The sequence below is a fragment of the Callithrix jacchus genome, chromosome 8, assembly GCF_049354715.1.
Source record: "Callithrix jacchus isolate 240 chromosome 8, calJac240_pri, whole genome shotgun sequence".
NCBI classification, from domain to species: Eukaryota; Metazoa; Chordata; class Mammalia; order Primates; family Cebidae; genus Callithrix; species Callithrix jacchus.
In genome coordinates, this window is record NC_133509.1 from 91,454,701 (window position 1) to 91,476,403 (window position 21,703).

The 21,703-nt window shown below is 47.0% G+C and overlaps 1 protein-coding gene across 11 annotated transcripts; it reads right to left on the minus strand.

The window, feature by feature from the left end:
* Nucleotides 1-11,073: 11,073 nt before the first annotated feature.
* On the minus strand, nucleotides 11,074-20,826 carry OTX2 (orthodenticle homeobox 2). 11 transcript variants are annotated; one of them, XM_035260617.3, is made up of 5 exons: nucleotides 20,723-20,826; nucleotides 20,500-20,563; nucleotides 15,730-15,945; nucleotides 14,547-14,698; nucleotides 11,074-12,722 (listed from the first exon to the last, which is right to left on the minus strand). In XM_035260617.3, exons 3-5 carry the CDS (start codon nucleotides 15,824-15,826, stop codon nucleotides 12,102-12,104), a joined length of 870 nt encoding a protein of 289 aa, XP_035116508.1. In that variant the 5' UTR covers nucleotides 15,827-15,945; nucleotides 20,500-20,563; nucleotides 20,723-20,826; the 3' UTR covers nucleotides 11,074-12,101. The 11 variants fall into 11 exon arrangements, with proteins under 11 accessions (XP_035116508.1, XP_035116499.1, XP_035116503.1 ...); XM_035260608.3 differs by having other exon boundaries at nucleotides 14,547-14,722; XM_035260612.3 differs by lacking the exons at nucleotides 20,500-20,563; nucleotides 20,723-20,826 and adding exons at nucleotides 18,502-18,678; nucleotides 19,236-19,641 and having other exon boundaries at nucleotides 14,547-14,722.
* Between the last annotated feature and the right edge of the window lie 877 nt (nucleotides 20,827-21,703).

Here is a 21,703-nt window from a genome sequence, read left to right on the forward strand (position 1 = left end):
CAGTTTGGATGTATCTTGGAAAGGCTAAGTAAATCACCTAGTCCAATCCTCTGCTTATTAGTTAAGACATATGCAAATCATTTCAGTATGGGAGAAGTTAAAATATACGCAAATTATTTCAATATGGGGAATCAATCGTATCACCATCATTATCATATCACCATCATCATCATCATCATCATGAAGATGTGGCAGCACTAGGCCAAGAGACCTAGTCTCCTCTCCTAGGCTCCGGGCTCTAGCCAGACTACCTCTCATGCAGCAGATACCAAGGAAAGACAGTTCTGAAATTGTAATCCCTTCCAAATACCCTAACCATGATAGTTACCTCTTATCTAACTAGGCAAATGCTGTGACTCTCTTTATGCTGTTTGAAGCTTGTATCAACAAGACACTGGAGCCAAAGCCAGTCTTAAGCAGTGACAATACTTCAATGTTTATTCCATGCCCTGTTTCTTCACAATCACTTAGACAATCACACAGTGTTATAAAATGCACCATGTTATCAGTCAATCAGTGACGTTTTATCATAAGGGGTGTTCCTTTACCAATTGTATACAGTGCACCCATACTGTGGCCACTCTGTTTTCCCATTAGTAATTATAGCTAGTGTTTATTGAGTGTATCATTTTTGGGAGACGATACCAAACACTGAAGTAGGGTTTGCAAATACCAGTTAATTAAAAAGGTAGGGCAGCAAACAAAGAATCTAGGAATGTAGTTATTGAACAACATAGTGGGATGTCTTTGTGACATTGTTTGCTAAAGACTAAAATTCTATATATGTCAAGCTGGTCTTTGATCCTATCCAAAAGAATGTATTGCTAAAAATATCTAATTTTTAAAAGAATTTCAACATCAATAACCAACTTCCAACACATGAACCTTTAAAAATGTATTATTAAAATAGCTGCAGTATTTTGACACCTCTTCAATTTTTTTTATCTGTCAATCCTCCCTAGAGTAATCTAGCAAAATCAAATAGGACCATTTAAACTAGGATATTGGGGTAGCAAGGGCAGAATAATTCCACCAAGCAGTAAAAGCACATTTCTATAACTTCAGGCTAGAGCTGAATACCCTGGATATGAGGCTAAAACTGTTCACTCTACATATTTGAAAAGTGGAAATAGTATCAGTTCCCCCACAGGCCACTTAACCTGCTTTCCCTGCAGGCACCAAAACACAGGACGGGTTTTGTTCACTAGTACTCCCCTTTCCTTAATTCTCCACTGTTCTCCCCACTTTCCCCTGCTCCTTCTAGCCCTAAACTGTTGCTAAATGAACATATGGTGATCTGTACTGACCCTGCCAGTTGCAAAAATAAAGCCATTTTCAAAACAATAAAAGCAATTCTAGATAGGACTTTGCATTTTGCTTTTTAAGGTGTATTTTCTCTGTACTGTTTGGCAAAAACATCTATTTCCACAGGCTTTTTCTAGTCATAGTCACAGTGGTGTTGTTCACAGTTTAGTGGGCAGGGAACACACACAGTTACCTTTCCAACCTTTTAAATTTGTATTGGATTCTAAGCTCCCACATCTTGGCCCTCGGGCATTTTCCTTGATAAAGCCCTCCTACCTTCTAGTCCAACAAAGACCGAAGACTTTGGATATGAAATTTTTAAAGTAACCACTGGAGAAGAGGCTTCAATTGTATTGGCCCAACTGGCAATCTGTGGAAGGCCACATGAATTGCTTAGAGATAACACCCTTGCTTTTCACCTTGCGGTCACCAGTTTGAATCAAGCAGAGATTAACAGTGTCCAGGCGTTGTTATCATCTGGTGATGGCTTGGGAGCTGATATGAAATAAATTGCTGGTATCTTGCACGTCTACTTGCTGTAGGTCATCTGGTTCAGACAATTTTGGGGATCAGATCCAAATCTTAGCTACAATGGTTACTCCAAATGGAAGCCTCTGCATAAGGATCAAATGCTAAATAAACCCATAGATTATGCTTCCTCTTGCACTAATGGAAGATACATTCCCAGACAAGGGTGGAAGCCAGGGAGCCATAGGTGGGGGAAATGGGCAAAGCCTGTGTATTCTGAACAACTGGTTTCTGAGTATTTAATTTAAATTCTACCCTGGCTGTCTTGAAGGTGACTACCATTTGATCTTGATTTCCTCACCTGGATGGTACAGCCTTCTGACTCTGAGATCTCACTTCCTTTACCTATTGTTTCATCCAAGATTTTTTTTTTTTTGAAATGGAGTCTCGCTCTGTCACCCAGGCTGGAGTGCAGTGGTACGATCTTGGCTCACTGCAACCTCCGCCTCCTGGGTTCAAGCGATTCTCTTGCCTCAGCCGCCTGAGTAGCTGAGATTACAAGCACACACCACCACACCTGGCTAATTTTTGTATCTTTAGTAGAGATGAAATTTTACCACGTTGGCCAGGCTTGTCTTGAACTCCTGGACTCAAATGCTACCTGCCTCAGCCTCCCAAAGTGCTGGGATTACAGGCATGAGCCACCATGCCTGGCCTCCATCCACCTTTGAGAGTCATCAAGCTTTAAAGAAATTGAAAATTTTCAAAAGAAAAATTTGGGCACTTAGGTATAGTTGGTAAATTTATGTATGTACAGAGAGAGAGAACCAATAGAACAATTTTTTTTTTTTTTTTTGAGATGGAGCCTAGTTTATTGCTAGGCTGGAGTGCAGTGGTATGATCTCGGCTCACCGCAACCTCTGTCTCCTGGGTTCAAGCCATTCTCCTGTCAGCCTCTTGAGTAGCTGGGACTACAGGCACATGCCACCATACCCAGCTAATATTTTGTATTTTTAGTAGAGACGGGGTTTCACCACCTGACCTCGTGATCTGCTGGCCTCAGTCTCCCAAAGTGCTTGGATTATAGGCATGAGCCACTTCACCCGGCCAATAAATTTTCTTAAACATTTAATTAGGGCCAGATAATTGCTTTTGTTGTTATTGTTATTTTGACTAAAGAGGCTTTTTAGTCTGAATCATTAAAATACTTGTTTAAATTTTCTACATTGCATTTCATGTGTAGATATTGTTCAAAATCATTCTTGTTTAGTTCCATTAATTTTAAATTTGTCATACATAAACAGCCTCTTTAAAAATAATTCAAATTAGATCTAACAGGGTAAAATGTAGAGATAAAAGTCACTTTGGGGATTACTTTAAACAAAATCAAAGTCTCAAAAATTTTAGGGTAGATTTAAATTGTATGGGGATCCCATCTTTTTCGGTTTTTGTTTTTTTGTCTTGTTTTGTTTTTGTTTTTGAGACAGGGTCTCTATTGCTCAAACTGGAGTGCAGTGGCACCATCTTGGCTCACTGCAGCCTCTGATTCCTGGGCTCAAGCCATCCTCCAGCCTCAGCCTCTTGAATAGGTGGGACTACAGGTGCTGCGTTACCACATCGAGCCAGTGTTTTGTAGAGACCAGTTTACCATGTTGCTCAGGCTGGTCTCCAGCAATTCTCTCGCCTCAGCCTCCCAAAGTGCTGGGATCACAGGCATAAGCCACCAGGCCTGGCTCTTTTCCAACTGTCACCAAGAACTAGAAAGTATCTATCTCCAAGTTCACCCAATGTTAAGTATCGTAAAAACAATGGGTCTTAATTCTGGTTTGTTACCAGTCTCTTTGTGAATTTGATGAAAACTGTGGATCTTTTTGCACGGGATGACTACACTGCAGAAACAGAGGAAACAAAATTTTTTCCCATACAATTCAAAGAATTCACCCATCCTGTAAAATTTATTCATGGACAACTGTCTTCAAAAGATGTCTGAACCACAGGTTAAGAATCGCTGAAAAAAAATCACCTCAAGCATTTTGTATTACAAATGTGTACATAATCCACATCCTGATCAACACGCATGAAGGAATAAAAAGAGACAAAATAATGTCACCACCCTAAATGGGCAGGAATCAAGAGTAGTGGTTTAATCAGCTAAAATCATCTGGGAAGATGAAGATGGTGAATGCATGTTTCTCTCAAGTTTTCCACTTGTCCCCACCTCAAAATCAGAGGGCTGGAGTGAATGAATGATATGCTTTTGGTTAAAGGTAATTAACAAATAGATTGTGAGCTTATTAGCTTTCTAAACCTTCAAGTGGTCAGTTTAGAATTAAAAATAAAATCAACTTAATCAGCAAGAAAAGCAGTTGAAAGATGCATTTCAATTAGACTTGCATCAATTTAAATGTAAAAATATTAACGTGATTCCCCTTTCCAAAATTGCCCAATTTCATCTTAGATTTCAATTTAAATCCCTGTTACATATATTTTATATCTATATAGATCTTTTTTATTTTTGCCCACACATCTGCCTCCCAAATTAAAAAAAAAAAAAATTCCTAGCATTAAGCAACAGCGATAAGGTTGATTGGAAATCTCGAACCAAATATAACTCAAAGGTCATGAAACTAACTTGGATTAGTGGCCAAGAAGGACTTGTGGGGTGGGGTGGGGTGGGGGGTACGAGACAAGTTTTATATGTTCAACTGCAGTGTTCAAAAGCTCTAACTCAAAATTCATTTTAGGCCAATTCGTTAAACCAGCCGTCTAAACGGGCCCTGGCACTGGGTATGCGACCGCTCCACGCGCCAGCTGGTGAGGCCTGGAGTTGGAACCGGAAGCCGTCTCCAGCCAGCCTCCTAGGCCCTGGGTGCCCGGGTGGGCACACTTCCGCGAGGGCCCGGTGACAGCGCCGGCCAAGTCTTGTGGGCAACGGCACACTCGGTTCCGGGAGGCAGGTACTCCAGGCCGGGGACCTTGAGGCCAAGCCCGTCTCAGTTCCCGCGTCAAGAGGAAGCCTGGGCTTCGGAGCCCGCCCGGCCTGGGGCCGCTGTCCGGGAGCGCGGCGGGAAGAGCGCCCACTCGCTTCCCAGTGTGGTTACACCCACACCCACCACACTCTGACGCCCGCAAAGACCACAGAGGAGTGGGAAGAGGGCCGCCCCCGCTTCCGAGAGCGCGGCAGCAGGGTGCCCTGGGGCTCCAGCCTTCGCACCCGCCGGGCCAGCGCTAACCACCCGCCGCCGCTCTGTAGGGGACCCGCCACGTGCGGCCGCGAGCATGGTTCTCCGCGCCGCGGGTTTCAGGCCCTATCCGGAGGGCGGTGGCCGTCGGAGGCGCGGGCTGGGGGGTGGTGAGCCCGATGTACCCCGCAGCTGGCCAGAAAGCTGCCCTGAGCCTCCTAAGTGACTCCCTGCCTTCCCCGGTAGTCTCTCCGGAATCTCCAAATGACTTTACCAGGGGGCCCCAGGCGCGGGGAGGGCAGGCCCCCGGGGTGGTGCAGGTGTGTACCCTGCAGCCAGGGAAGGCCTAGCTTTCAGGGACGTTGGCTTAGTTTGTTGGGTGAGACGTAGGGGTGGAGAACGGGAGTACAGTCCCTTTGTCAAAATTTCCGGGGAAACCCCGGGACTGGCTCGGTCCCCCGGCCACTGCCAGCCGGTCCTTAGCGCTGTCGATTGCGCGCACCGGAGCCCGAAGTCTTCCCCACCGCGGGCAGGAGAGCCCCGCGAGCTCTCCCGGACGTGTCGGGTTCTAAAGGAGGGAGCCGAGCAGCCACTTCAGGGATTGCACTCCGGGGCGCCCTGAGGCTGGGAGGCGCGCTGGCCCAGCGAAGAAGGCCCCAACCTAAGACAACCCGGGCATCGGTCTCGATCTACCGGAGCCACGGCCTTTCGGGCATCGCTCCATTAAGGCCAGGGAGGAGAGGGGCATTGGCCAGCGACCCGCCCACCTTTCGTCCGGAAGTCACTTCACGCCTACAGGCAGGTTTTTCTGTCTCCTTTGCGGAACTCTATGAGGTTGTTACACCGATTAAATGAAGAACACAGAAGGCTCTGGATCTACTGAACAGAACGCCTCTTAAGAGTATCACAGCTAAAAACTGGGTTGGTTGTTAAGCTGATAATCAGGTAGCTGTGGTCAGACACCCACTCCAGAACCTCCGCTACTCAGAGACCATGTTATCACACGCGACGTCCATTAGGCCCCAGTAATCTGCTATCAACGCATTTTAGAGCCATTTGAATGCTAAGGAGATTTTTATTAATGGTCCATGATCCTAAAATGTGACTATTGGTTCTAGGAACAGATTTTAACAACTCAGGCTATGATGAGTGATTTTCTGCTTTCCTTGTAGCCTAAGGCCTCAAGAGATTTCATTTGGGAGATTAGGGGCAAGACCTAAGGGAGAGAGCCCTCACCCCACCAAGGACCTGACACTAAAGGGTACTTTCCAGCTTTTATGTGGGGAACCTGAGATAGAAGGGAGCAGGCCTGTGACTCCTGAAGGCAGCATTTGCAGGTCCTTTAATGGGGAGTCCAGGGGAACAAAAAAGCAATCGACAATTGTATGGCTACTAGAAACTGGCATCTTATTTTTAAAGAAGCTGTCAACTGGAAATGTCAGCTAGTAATGTCAAGTAGACTAAGAAATTCTTAATCGAAAGACCCCCTTTGCACACCTGCAGTAGGCAAACTAAGGCAGGAGCAGTGGAGAAGGTAGCAGAGGATTCTGATTCTTGAATATTTTTTCCTTGCGGTGCTGAAACAGAAGTCAATCTAAACTTTGCCCACTTACCATTATATTTTCAGTGGGATTTTTGGTTTTGTTGTTTTTATTTTTTCCCAAAACACCGTGTTTCCACTAAGAATTAAAAGGGGTGGGGAGATTAAGGAATAAAAGTGAATCAGACCTCACACTGTTTGACTTTCCCTCTAGGAGAAAAACAAAATTTGGAGCGACCCTCCCCCTAGTGATAGCCTGGCTTCCCAGGCACCTGCAGTTATCTTTGACCAAATGGGTTGGACTTGGTAGGGATCTTTTATTTGAATTTGCTTACTGTTTGTTTGCAGTCGACAGCAGGTTGGTTTTTAAACATAAAATACACTGCTTGCAAGAGAGGAAGTCTGGCTGTTTCTCTTTAGCATTGGGGGGTCTCCCTTGGTTTTAAGAACTGCTGCATAGTAGAAGGGCTTTCAAACGCAGGTCTGCTCCCTCCTTTACAGCCACTTCAGTATACAGAAACATCCTCTAGTTCCCCATTTGGTTCTGTGTCCTTCAAACTGCTTCCATTAGAAAAACTACCCTTTCCAAATAGTGCCTAGATTTTGTTTCCATCAGGTAAAAAAACAACAAACACACACACACACACACACCCCACCACCAAACACATTATTATTGAATGTCTCATGTTGCTATTAACAGGCAGTTTGAAAGAGATGCTCCAAGCAATCCCATACAGCATGTCTCAATACACCGGAGCACCACGGTTTCACATGTAATGTTAATTTTGTCCGAGACAAATCCTATAATCTGTGCAGTTCCAGAGCCTAATACCAAAAAAACATGGGGATGGGTTTTGTTTGGGGTTTTGCTCTCCCCATTCCAGGTGAAAGTCCCAGGGGCTGCCGGTCTTTTCTGTCACACTAAGCCAAGGGCGGAAATGGGGCGACTAGAGGAATCAGGTTTTATCAGAGCACCCTGTGCTGACAGGTTCAGGCGGTTTAGAAGAGAAAATCAGAGGTGCTCAGGGCAACTGGTCACAAATCTGGGCACGCAGATGCCTGATGGGGGATTGGACCTTTCCGTGGAACGAAAAGGAGAGAGATAGCTGGTCATCTTAAAGGTCTCGAAGGAAGCCAAAAACCCAGGCGGAAGTCATGGCTGACTCTGATCCTGCATCTTCCCATTCTGGTTGTTTTCCACCACGTCTGCTTCCAATTGCATGGGATGCGCTGGTCTCCTGCCTAACTCTTTTGTGTTCCTCTTTTGCATGATTAAAAACATCTTTCTGTATGCAATAAACCACCACCTAGCACTGGCACGCCTGGTTTTGGGTTACAGCTTTGTCCGGGTAACAACAGCGAGGTTCTCCCTGGGTGTGAGATGCGCGTTCGAACATGTGGTGTGCACGCCAGGGCTAGCCGCTTCCGGTTAAGTGGCCGCGGGGACTTGACTGCCGGCCCCTGCCCTGCAGGTAACCGGAATGGGCTGCCAGGCAAGTTGGCCCTGCCCGGGACGCCGAAGGGACCGCTTCCCCATTCCAGAGCTGGCCTGTGGCCTTCAGGGCCGCTGAGCTGCGACGGGTCCGAAAAGAAAGAAGGCACTGAGTTTAAAAAAAAAAAAAAAAAAAAAAAGATCTAGAGGACTAGGAGAGAGAGGATGAGCCAAAGGAAACTGGGAATTGCTCGGGCTTCCCCCAAAGCCTCAACTTAGTGCCGGGGGAGCCCCCAGCACAGGGCCAGACTCCCCAAAACCCAGTAGCCTAGGTACCCGGCTTTCCCGGGACGATCCCCAGGGGCCCGAGGAAGGTCCAGCTGGGCCCAGTCAGCTCGGGACGCGGGAGGCCGCAGACGCCTCTGGAGCCCCCGCGGTGGCGGCCTCGCCCTTCGCGGCCGGGAGAAGCGGCCTCCTCCCCAGCCGTCTGCGGCTCATCCTCCCGGGAGACTGGGAAGCTAACGGCCGCGGGCCCCGCCGGGCTTGCTTTCGCCGTCCCGGCCCCTTCTCCCCCGCCGGTGGACCCACCTCGCCGTCCCTTCCGTCGGTCTCGGTTTTAGCTCCTTGGGGTGCAGGGCGCTGTCCTCTTGGCCGGGCCACCCCACCCCCAATCCTCGAAGCCTGCCTGACCCTGCCCTCCTCCAGGCCGCGAGGTTTCCCAGCGACTGGCGCCCCGGCCCGCAGCGGACCTGGAGGCCTGACTGCGGGGCTCGGGCGGGGCCTGCGCTCCGCTCCGGCTGGCTGCGCACTCCGGCAGGCGCACAGGCCTCGCCACTTGGCTTCGGGACTTGCCGCAGCCCGCAATGCCAGGGGCCTGGCGCGGCCGAGGCCTGAGGACGAGGCCCAGCGGGGTGGGGGGGACGGGCTGCGGCTCTGGAGAGGGCCCAGGTGCGGGCCAGGGACGGAGCCAGCCCAGAGGGAAACGGGCACACCAGGCTAGGCAAGAGCCTCAGTCTCGCCCCGGCCAGGCCCGTCCGGCTGTGAATGGGGCCCACTGGGCGGTGCCAGGCTGGGGAGTCTCGCGTAGGCCCGGGCTGGGAACCCTCGAGGCAGGGATGTGAGTACTGTTCCCGGGTAACTCCGATTGGGCACTGAGGAGTTAGAAAAGCCAGCTCTTTAGCCAGAGGCCGAGGGCGCGGGCCGCGGGACACCACGTTCCTTCGGGCAGTCCCGCCCCAGCCTCCCGGCGTCTTGCGCCTGTGCCGGCGGCCGTGCGGGCCTGGGGGGGACACCCACAGGAAAGGGGATTAGCGGGCACCGTGTGGGAGAGGGGTTGAGGAAACCCACCGTTATCTAAAACCTGGAGGTTTCGAAAGCCGGAACTCAATTGAGTTGATTGAATTTCTCTTCTTATCTAGGAAGGAAAGAAACACTCCCAAGGTGAAATACAAAGGACCAAGAATCTCTGTGGGAAAGATAAAGGTTTGGGGCAAGAGATCTTTGAAAAGCAACTACCCCCACCCTCATCAGGACCTGTCCTCCAAAACGAAGCTTATATGGCCGCTGTTTTAATTACCAATACGCAGCTGAAGTAGTTCCCTGACCCCTTTGGAGGATGGCGTCATTTCAGTATCAAGCATCACCATTATTTGGCTTATTAACTTCATTAAAACTGGTCTTGACTAGGAGTGGAAATCGGAACTCTCTGGATGTCTTTAAGCCAATGCTCGCTCCCCGCCTCCTTCCCTCCCTCCGTTGCCTTCGGTCAGGGGGAATTCATTTCTTACTTCGCCTTCGACTCAAAGGGATTTAACTGCGTGCTCTTCGTTAAGCGAAGTTGTGCAGAGGTGATGGAAAAATTTGTTTCAGAGGGTGCTCAGTGCCTCTTCTTTCTGACCTTTTTAATTTTCAGGAGAGAAACTGCTAACTGCGTTGTTTGCTGAGTAGCCCAATGTTCATCGTCATTACTGTTTTTAAAGAAAGGGTAATTTTTCCCCGCCCCTTGCGGGACATCCTGCATATTGAAGGCAATGGTAGAAAATGGTTATTTTGATTCTGCATTACTGCTGCAGAAGAAAAGCTGGGAGATTAAGACCCTGAATCTAGGCAAACCTGTAAGCAATGACTCAAGTCCCAATTTAACTTCGTGTAAACTACACTATGTTGAAGGTTATCAATAGGTACTGAAAACTCTTGCCATCAAATTTGGCCTCAAATGTTGGTTGCAAACTGTTGCATTTCTTTTGCCAGTGAACCAATTTACTTACTAGGAAAGAGTACAGACAGTTCAAGGAAGCATGCGCAGCAGGGACCGGAAACATGAAATAGCCAGAAAACAAAATGGTTGCAACTGCTAACCTTCATTTAAAACGTTACAATCAAGAGTCACTTAATTTTGGTCAAATGTAAGAACTTAAGAAGCTTAAAATGAAATTAAATATTGCTTTTACCTGAGGAGCACCATGATCATTGGCCCACTTGTCTTTTCTGGTGACTGGTTTACAAAATGCAGGTACAACTGAAAAGGGACCCATTTTTTTCCCCCTCGGCACTTTCTTAAACACACACACACACAAAACTGACCAGGGTGCCTTATGTTCAACTACTGAAATTATAGGTTTTAAAACTTTTCTGAAACTCTTTTGTTCAGAAATCATTTCTGCCTGAATTGCTTTCAGATTCTGATTACACTCCCTCTCATGTTTACCTCAGATTTTTTGGAAGTTAGAAAAAAAATCCCCTTAACCAAATAAAGAGAATAGAAACAAGAAATTCTTGTCATTCTCATGTTTTCAGAAAATCTCCAATTCTCCTCCTCCCTCTTAAAAATTTGATCTATTTTAAAACTAATAAAGTGCCTAAGAAATCGTTCAGGTTTGCGGCAGGGAGGGAAAAGCAAGAAGATCCTATTGAATGCTAGGCTTTCCAAACTAATTTTAGAGCAATCCTGATGAAAGTCACAAACAGTCTACATACCACTGTCATTCATATCTAGTTTATCCATAGATTAGCCAAGAAAAAAAAAAAAGTAAAAATAAGTTTGCTAATTTCCTTTCTGCCCTAAGAAAAATGTGTTTTGGGAAGGAGAGGCTGAATGTTGGCTTCTCATTTCTAAATAGTAGTGTAAAATTAAACAGGACCCAATGTTGTGCTAGAACCATTTTAATATAATTATACATATCTGCCAAATCCAGGAAGAAAAGGTTTATGCATATATAACTTTTCCAGTTAACATCTGCAAGCATAAACAACAATGATCTCAGTTTAGTAATCCATCAGGGTCAGGGCAATTGACCAATGTCTCTTTACTGCTAGGCTTACCAACAGTAAATTACAGATGAATTAGTGTCCTTTTGCTTCTCTTCTCTCACTCTCCTCGTCCAGAGACATTTTGTCGTAAAGTTTCAGTGCAGCTCACCTCCAGCCAAAGGTAATCTTTTTAGATCAGTACTCAGTTGCTCTGAATTTTGCTTATAATTATAACCTATTTAATCACAGAAGAACCCCTGCAGAGGTGGAGTTCAAGGTTGCATACAATAACAGGAGATCACAGTTTTGAAGTCTAGCACAGATTAAAAACCACAGATGTACCATTTATAAGACACACACTGATTGTCTCTTAAACTACATATTGACTCCTTATGAACATTATTTTTTAAATAAAGTAGTGCATCTAGGACAATCAGTCGCACAATTCACACAGCCCTGAAAAGTTTTTTCAGTGCCAACTACCAGTTGGTCATGAAACGTGAATGAGCTGGAGACACTGTTCATTCCTAAGATTCAACCAAGGATTGGCTAAAACACTGGACACCTCTGCTTAAGAAGGCTATGATCTTCCCTCCCTTCCTTCACAACTTAGTTTTGTTTGATTTTATTTTTGGTGGTGTTTGGTTGCACATGGCTAGAATGCTTTTGATTACTTCGCAAATCAGGAAAACCAATTATCTAAAACTATGACAGGATCTTAAGTAGATTGGTTTGTCCATTTCAGGTTGCTGGTTGGTAGGCCCCTCTAAGGCCCTTCATTTTTTCCTTCTATGCCTCTTGGAACTTTGATCAGATGAGTCTGAGCATCATCCCATCTAACTCTTTTAACCAATGCCTGGCTAAAACTGGAATGTCCAGCCCAGTATATTTAAAAATCACCCACAAAAAGAGGTTCTACAGGTCTTCACAAAACCTGGAATTTCCACGAGGATGTCTGATCTTTGTAATCCAAGCAGTCAGCATTGAAGTTAAGCTTCCAGGAGGCAGTTTGGTCCTTATAATCCAAGCAATCGGTGGTTGAGTTAAAACCCAAGCTTGAAGCTCCATATCCCTGGGTGGAAAGAGAAGCTGGGGACTGATTGAGATGGCTGGTGACTGCATTGGTACCCATGGGACTGAGTGTGGCCCCTGGTCCGGGAAGCTGGTGATGCATAGGGGTCAAATAAGATCCACAGTCCATGCCCCCAAAGTAGGAAGTTGAGCCAGCATATCCTTGACTATAACCTGAAGCCTGAGTATAGGTCATGGGATAGGATCTCTGCATGCAGGAAGAGGAGGTGGACAAGGGATCTGACAGTGGGGAGATGGAAGCTGGGCTCCAGATAGACACAGGAGCACTGCTGCTGGCAATGGTTGGGACTGAGGTGCTAGAGGGGGGAGTGAATTGGCCACTTGTTCCACTCTCGGAACTCACTTCCCGAGCTGGAGAGGTCTTCTTTTTGGCAGGTCTCACTTTGTTTTGACCTCCATTCTGCTGTTGTTGTTGTTGCTGGCGGCACTTAGCTCTTCGATTCTTAAACCATACCTTGGAAGGGAAAGAAACGTCTTTAACACAGTTTGATAACTCCCTAAGGACAAGAATGGCTCTCAGATTATAAATTTATCTTACACAGACAGATCAGCTGAATACACAATTTCCCCCTCCACTGAAGACCTATTATGTGGCACACTCATATAAACTCCTGGACTTGTAAGAAAGTTGGGGAGACTGTCTAAAAACACTTGGCACTGCCTTATTTCTAGCCCAGAATAATAAAATTTAAGAGAATCCCCCAAATCATATGGCTAGAAACTCTCCACTTCACTTTCCTATCTTATTTCACCTCTAATACATACATACACATAGACTCAGCTATATCTTGGAACACTCTCACAGAGGAATAAAATGTATCGATGTCTTCTGGAGGCAAATACATGAGAAATGAGGGAAAGCAATTTTACTGTTACATGCTAACAGGAACAGCCTAAATTCATTTACAGTTCACCTTCCAGGAAGCAACTGCTAATATGGAGGTTGGTTGGTTCCATCACCCTTCTTTTTGTCTCTCTTAGAAAGACTCACAAAACGAAGCTCCAAGGGGAAGACATAGTCTTGTTGAGGAAAGAGGTTTGAAGGTCACTATTTGCTGAAAGTTTCTTTGTGATAAAAGGAGGGACTTATATGTTCTCTGCTTTGAGCTGGAGTACGGACCTGCTAGTCTCCAAGACTTGAGTCTGTGCCTTTACAGCAGTGCCACTCAGCACATAGATAGTCTCCTGTGCTATGTTCACTGGCTTACCACTTTAATCCTCTGCTGCAATCTTGACAATTCTCTTTCCCAGCCCTGTTTATGTTCTGCAATGAAGAAGCTATGATTGGTGTATGATTGGTCTTAGAAAAGAAACTGCTGGCATTTTCTGGAGGACAGGTCCTTAGCTGAACTTTTGAATGAGCTCTCTGTATGGGTGCCATCACTGTGGTAAAAGTGATGCCACCACGGCCAAGCTCAATACCACCAACCATTCGGGGCCCTTTATTTTCTCCCAGAGAGGACTTTGGTTCAAGCCTTAGAAGTGCTAAAACTTCCTCCAACCTTCTTTGAAAAAGCCTCTTTCCCGATTAGCAGCTGACACTGATGTCTGTCATTTTCAGAAACACAGTCCAGGCGTATGTGTGGTTTACATGCTAAATACTTTGCAGAGAACTCTGTACAGGGCTCACTCACCAGGCAAGCTGGAGTTGACCTTCCCTCTCCAGTTTCAGGTCAAGTTTAGTGGAACTAAAGCAAGAGAGGTGTCACTAGAGACATTATGTAGATATTTTATCTGTTAAATGGCTCAGAGCTAGAAAATTCTGTTCAATCCCTAAGAAGTCAAGGAAAATACATTCTTATTGTGTTGATGTATTTGGTAAAAGCACCAGCTGCGTCTATACTCTGACTCTGCCACCAAACTTAGTTAAGACCTTGAGCAAGTCATTTACTTGATTTTTTCATCTGTAAAAATATTTGGATTGTCAGGAGCTGAGCTGCTTTCAGACAAGTCTGTGAGAATAGGGGAGGATTTCTATACCAAGGAAGGGAAGGGTTACAATACCATGTGACTACTCTGGAAATCTGCTCTAGGCTGGGTCTCCCTCCACCAGCAACCCAGACCTTGAAGACCCTTGCTTATAGGATTAAGTGGTGATGGGAGGCAAAAAAGGGCAGGAAGAGAATAGTTTCCTGGCCCGTTAGTGAGCAAAGGAGAGTTTCAAGCCTTCCTTCAGTCCTCTCAAAGATCTGGGGCTCTCCATAGCTCTGGACATGCACCATATTCTGGGGAAGGGTGGCATGGTAAGGAAGGATGGCTCTGCCTGCATCTGCCCTACCTGCACCCTGGACTCAGGCAAGTTGATTTTCAGTGCCACCTCCTCTCGCATGAAGATGTCTGGGTACCGGGTCTTGGCAAACAGTGCTTCCAGCACATCTAGCTGCGCCCGAGTGAATGTCGTCCTCTCCCGGCGCTGTTTCCGGGGGGTGGCTGCGGGACAAGAAGCCCAGGGCCCTTTAGGGTGGGGGAGCAGTTCTCAGTCAAGGAGTTTCCGAGGGTTCTCCGACACCCCTACCCTCCACCCCGAAGCAATCCCCAGCTCTTCACAGCCCTTCAACCAGGAGCCTACCAATGCTCTTCCCACCGCCTCCCCAGCCTTGCTCCCCAGGGACCCAGGACACATGCTGCTGCTTTCCCCACTCTTCCTGGGGTTGAGATTGCTCCAATCTGAGCATCACTTGGAAAGTTAACAAATGAAACATTTCTTAAAAGACACCAAAAAAAATTTTTTTTCTCCAAAAATCAACTCCCAAAGCACAACACAAAAAGGCTATTCCATGAAATCGAAGGATCTCCGAGGACAGACTGGCAGCTCAAATCAATGGGGGGAGTCTGAAACCTGCTCTCAGGGTTTTTAGCACACCAAGGGCCTTTGTTCCTCCATCTTTAAAATGGGGACACAGTTGATTCAACTTTTCCTTCTAGGAGGATTTTAAACAGATCTGATTGGAAAGGAAAGCACCCGAATTTGGAGGAAGTCACACTTCTTGGGATTAAAGCAGGCCCTGGAGGTCAGAGGGGAAGGCCTGGGCCTGGAGGGAACAACTGCAAAGCCCGAGGGTCCTAACGACTTATGGAGACAAAGCTCAGCTTCTCCAAAAGGACACTCCTGAGGAATGGGGCATCCAGACATGGGCAGGGGTCTTTTGCACAAATGTCAAGGACAGTGACCTTCTTCATCCCACTCTCATGCCAATCCCTTATTTACTCGAATTAAGAATCAAATGATGCAATGTAACTGTTGCAGAGCCGCCTACTCACTTCTCCCAACCCCTGTTCTCTGCTTAGTAGGTAAATGCCCGGGGCTGCTTCCTCAGAAGGAAAACCTAGTGGAGACCTAGCCTGAAGCTGGGTGGGGACAGTGTGACTGCTAACACCTGTGTTCCAGGGAAATAGGGTGTTGCTTTCCTGGAGGATGGCGTGGGGTAGGGGGGTGCAGGAGTGCAGCAGGGCTCACTTACCCGGGTAGCCCACAGAGGGGTGCAGCAAGTCCATACCCGAAGTGGTCAGACTCAGCCCATTGACTGCATAAGGCGGTTGCTTAAGATAAGACATCATGCTAAGATTGTTTGGAGGTGCAAAGTCGGCCCAAATCGGGGGTACCCAGCTGGAAGATCTTGATGCGCTGGGGGTGGACAGGTTCAGAGTCCTTGGTGGGTGGGAATGGAGCAGTGGAACTAAGGGCAAAGCAAACAAACAGAGGTGCTGGTTTACTGCTTCGGAGGCGGCAGCTCCTCCACGTTCCACCACTAACTTAAAAAGAGCACGGGCTAAGCGAGGCAGAGGCTTTTAAAGGACTTGCAGACACTCCCCCCCCATCCCTACCCCCACCCCCAGCTGCTCTGAAACTAGAGGGGATGAAGGGAGACCAGATAAACCTGTCTTCCCCACCCCCACCCCAAACTTAAAAAAAAATGTACCCGAAGAAAGCAATTACAATCTGCCTTCCCCAAGAACAAAACCCCACGCCTTCAAATGCACACATTGCATTCCTATCCCTACATTTGCATAGGACTCATTGGCTGGCACTAGCTAATTGTCTCAAACAAAACTTGATTGGGGCCATTTGCAGAGACAAAGAACTCTTTGGCTAAATAAATAATGCTGATAACAAAGCTCATTGGTGAGAAACAAAGAAACAATTCAAGAAATCTACCTCTCCCCAGACTGTTGCCTTTCCGTGGCAGAGATTTTAATTATCTTAGCTTTTTACCACTTCCAACTGCTGCGAAGCTAAAATGTCAGTGCATTTAACATCTAAAATACCAACTTACTAAATGATAAACTTGGAAAAACTGCTCAACCACTATTATTCCACATTTGAAGTCATTTCCGGTAATCATTTTCACCTAATTAGTAGTCTGGATAATTAGATTTCTAGGTAAGTAACAGATTTATTAGGGTTTTGGAGAACCTTGATTATATGTGTCTAAAGAACGAAAGCTAAACAAACAAGTATTTAACTTTTAATAGACACCCATCAAATATTTAAACATATTGCAAAAAAGTCTTCAAGATTGGCACAGGGCTTGCCAGAAATTGTTAAGTTAGAATCCCACCAATCAGATAACGATGGGGCCCCACATTTGTAGTGCAAGCTGCTTCCATGTTGATTTTTGATGTGTGGAGGCTGCAGATCCTGCGGAAAGCAAATTTTCAGACATTTGGGTCCTCAGCAGCTGCACCAGAGTTTCCTGTTAACACTAACTGCCTTTTGCACATTTTAGTTTTAAAGAAAGTAGATACACAAATATCCCAAGTTGTGAAACTAACAGAATTTCTCCCTACCGTTCAAGTTCCCTATAATCCTATGAGAAAAAGAGCTCAAGGGAGGGAAAGAAAGAAAGAAAAAGAAAAGTTATTTACTTTCTTCAGCTGAGCTCCCCCCCTCCACCCCAGCAAAGAGATTCAAAGTAGATGTTAATATAGGCTGGCAGTTTGCAAGTCTGCCTTTTATTTTTCTAAAATGTGGCACTTATATGCAAGGATCTCTACTTTGAAACTTTGACACCATGAAAGATTGATTCAAAATGGCGGATACAAGATAAAGGTCTTACTGAGTTTTAAGGACTCCGGGTTTTCATATTTACGTTGTTTAAGACAGCAAGGCACAAAAGTCCATAAATGCAACTCAGTAACTTCTGTCTGATTTAAATTCAGAGCACAAAAGTCGTTCTTTTCTAACCTAAGATCTAACTTAATGTAATTTTATAAGTGTCTTTCATGGAGGAGTTTGTATTATCCTCAGTAAAACTAATTTAGTTGCCCCCACAATACAGACTTTATATTTTTGCATGGTCTTTTCCTTTCAAAATGCTGTTCTTTGGAGGCTGTGAAAATAAACAAAAATCTCCAGTTTAGAGGCTGTTTAAACATATATATGACTGTATTTTAAAGCAGTCATATATGTGTTTAAACAGCCTCTAAACTGGAAACTTTTTGTTTAATCGTACAACCTTGCAAAGTCCTGAACTGTAGTACTATAGAGAAACGTAAAATCATATCAGATGTACCCATGAGAAATATGGAAATGTTCTTACATGTCGAGCTCTCACCCAATTAGAAATGCCTGACACATCGTACAATAAAGTAGCACATTCCAACATAAAAAGCAGTAACCGACAGAAAAAGCACCAGGGCTGAGATCCTTCCAGGAGCTCCTCTGCCCTTACCATTGCAAAATGGCTAAAATTCTTGGAAGAGACTATTTTCACTTTTGCTCCCGGATCCACCTTTAAAAGGAAGAGAGGAAAACCAAAAAACAAAACTAAGAGATTCTCTCCACAGCCGGCCTAGGTCTGCACTTTGCTTAGAAGGCGTGGGCCCTTTCATCTAACTTTTAAAACCCTTTTCCTCCCGAATCAGAGTCCAGAATGGGGAAAAGAAATAACTTTTCCAAAATCTACGCCTCACTATGACTGCTTACGAGGTGGCCTCTGGAGAACTCATACCTAGAAGCTGACCACGGTCATGCGGTGAGTCCAGGCAGCCGGTCGGCGACCGTACCTCCGGGAGCGAGTTCCTGGGCCTCGTGTCCCTGCCGGAAGCCCCGCAGCCCCGCAGGCCTGGTGCCCGAGGTCCCGCTCCACTGCCCGCGTCGCCCGCGCAGCCTTATATCTAACGGTCAATTCCTGCAATCTGTCGCTTCCCCCTCCCCCCTCGCCTTGTTTTTTTTTTTTTTCTTCCAAGAAGCCCATCTACCAGTTGCTGTGTCCTCGCTCAACAATAATTACCTCGTCCGAGAATTAATTATAATAAATGTTTTCTTGATAAACTAACGAGATAATCCGAGGGGCACACGTCCCTTAATTACAGGCAGCCATGCTCCGCTCTGCTTCTCGTCCGGGCTGATTAATTTTCTGCATGATGGAAAGGAAACAAAACTACGCGGACTGGCGACTGGCCTGAGGCTGGAAAGACGACGAAGAGGAGGAAAGAAAGAAAAAGGAGACGTGTGGGCACCGCGGAAAACGGCGGGCGTTGGCCTCTCTCCGGCGAACTCGAGTGAAAGTTTCTGGCCTCGGGGAATCAAACAACTCTGCCACCCGCGAGGGAGGGAGGAAGAAACGTGCCAAAAGGGTTGGCCTTGACTATTAATTATCGTTGGGAGAAAGCCCCGGTGTTAGCAGCGCTGAGGTCTGGGTGTCTACCTTGCTCTGGGGGGAGGAGTTTCCTCTCCTGCTCCTCTCCCCTGCTAATAACTTTTGGCACCTGGAAAAAGTCCCGAACTGAGCAGGAGAAATTCCTTCCCGAAAAGCCCTAGGATGCTGGGGAGAATTTCAAGGAGCGACTTCCCTGTCCTCTCCCCAAGCAATCAGCCACCGCAGGGTCAGCGCCGCTCGGCCTTCGCTCCCCGCGCACCACTTCGGCCTGGGAAGGAGGCAAAAGCCAACTCAGTGGAATTCTGACGGAGGACTTGGGTTTCCAAAAATGTGTCCCGAAATCGGGCATCGATTTCAACAGTCACCTGAACGCAGCAAAGCGAAGACTTCTTGGGAGTTTGCAGCCCGACCAGTCGCCCGGGACCGGAGCTGGCAGAGACCTTCTAATGGTTCTCACTGAGCAGACCCAGGGCACAAGCTGGGCCTCGGCGAACCCCTCCGCCCCCGCCCGGTCCAGACCCACGACACCTCATTGTCTCCGAGCCTGAACCTGGGAAGGGGGTGCGCGAGCGCGCGGGCAAGCCCTGACGCTCCCCGCCAGAGAACAGCTGAGGGGCCGCGGTCCCAGCAGAAGGATTCCTGTCCTCGGCCCGGCCGCGGCCTCGGGCGGAGCAGGGGCCACTCGCTGCCACTTCTGCCCGCCCCAGGTGCGCGCGGAGGGCGACGGGGGCGGGCCGCGAACCATGCCCGGCAAAGTCCTGTTGAAAAACCACTCTTCACGTTCTCTCGGCCGTGTGACCAGGGTCGGGGACCAGGGCAACCGGGGGTGGGGGTAGGGGGCTGCGTAATTTCAGCCCAAGGTGGTTTGGTTTTGTGGGGTGGTGGGTGTTTAAAAACAAAGAGGTGACCTGGAAGCTTTTGGAAGAAAGAGAACCGAGCTGCGTTAGGCTGAGGGAGAGGAGGCCAAAAAAAAGCGAGCGGCGAGCGCCGGGGCTGACTACAAACCAGCGCTCTCGTCCTCCTCGGTTATCCGCTCCGGTTTCCACTCAGGTTCATCAGGGGCGGGCAGGGGCTCGAGCGGCTGCCCCTGGCCCAGGCAGACCCGCAAGCCAGCCAGGTTTCCGGCGCGCGGGCCCAAGGAGGCGCCTGACTTTTTATTATCGTTGTTTCAATCCATACATCTAGCTACATCTGCATCGTTTTGTCTCGGACTCTAAAAACGTCTTTGGGATCCATCCAAACGACCCCAAACCAATCTAGGGGCCAAAACGCAAAGATCGCGGGGAGAAGCCCAGAACGGCGTTGACGTAAAAACAAAACCACAAACAAAACCTTCCAAAACACCCAGATTACACTCGCAGCGTTTCGACGACGTTTTGCAGAAGCGACGACCCCCAGGAGCACGCTCTCTGACTCTCTCCCACTCCCGCTCTCATTTCCAGATCACATTTCTTTTTTTGCAACGATCGTTGTTACGCCTCAAAATTTGTAAGAGAAAATAATGCATCCGCCTGCAGAACTCCACGTTCCCACAGGGGCATCGGTCGGTCTATTGGCGGTACTATAGGGTGATGGCCGACAGACACCAGTACACGTAGATATAGAGAGACAAGACAGACGGACACTTACCTTACAGCCTCATGGGAGGTTAGAAAAAGTCAAATATCCTTCAAATTCCAAATAGCCAGCTATCCTAAAAGAAATCAAGAGTATTGAGTTAGAAACCTTGTAGTCTTCACCCATCCATGAAAAGTCAAACACAACCAAAAAGAAAAAAAATTTTTTTTAAGAACAAAAAATGAGGAAGGCGGCTAGAGTTCTAAACACGCGTGGGCCCTTCTGCAATACATACAAAGTATATGTAGTGAGTGAGGGCTGCTCTAGCAATTTTTATTTTTAATCACAGTGGAGGCTGAGTTGGAGCTGAGGTCGGTCCCGCTCTCAGGGAGATTTGCTGAGAAAGCGCCTCTCTGGCAACTTTTTGACGCAAACTCTCCAACCAATGGCAGGGAGAGAATGATTGACACATCTAAGCCAGAGGGAAAATAATAAAAACACACAACAGGGGGAGGAAAACAGGCCGCTGCTGCACCGGGGGATGAGCCGGCAACAAATCCAGGCTTCCGACATTACCAGAATGTTCTTTAAAGACACTGGGCTCCGCTTAAAATATACATTATGGGCCGGAGCATGTGAACTAATTGTATAATTAAAATGATGGACAGGGAGTTCTTCTCTTACCCTCTTTTTCTCTGGTTCCTTTACTCTGAAATTTCCTTTCCTCTTTCCTTTGTGTTTTTTTTATTTTTAGGGAAGGGAAGAAAGGAAACCCATACAATGTAAGATGGGAAGATAAAAATATTTAAGTAAATGCTGAAGCAGCGCAGGGGGCGGAGTGGAGGAGTGGGGAGTGACTGGGTTATCACATTCAAGCCCAGCAATAAGGGTGTGGATGAGAGGCAGAAAGCAGGTAAGACTGAAACTCAAAAACACTACTATGCCTTCTCAAACAGGGCCAGAGCACGCTGACGGCCAGAAAGGGTAAAAGAGGGAGGGATGGAGTGCCATGTGGGCATGTAGGGAAGACAGAGAGATACACCAGTCCAAGAACAAACTATTTTCTAAATCTCAGTGTCTTCTCTATTCCCTACCCCGTTATAAATATCTTTAGACATATAAGTAAATGATCCCTGAGTGAGAGACCCCGGCTTCTGGTAGGCGCCTGGGTTTTTTTTTTTTTTTTGGAGTTGTGAAGCCCAAGACTGACTGTAGGGAACACGAACCCCGGAATCAAATCACAGATCCCATTTAGGGGAAGTAGCTGGGGCCACAT

Coding starts and splice junctions, on each gene's coding strand:
- OTX2 (XM_035260608.3), bottom strand. CDS start 15,826: ATGATGTCTTATCTTAAGCAACCGCCTTATGCAGTCAATGGGCTGAGT. Junction 14,723..15,729: donor CCCCTCTGTGGGCTACCCGG/GTAAGTGAGCCC, acceptor CCCACCCTAAAG/GGCCCTGGGCTTCTTGTCCC. Junction 12,723..14,546: donor TGCCTGAGTCCAGGGTGCAG/GTAGGGCAGATG, acceptor TTCCCTTCCAAG/GTATGGTTTAAGAATCGAAG.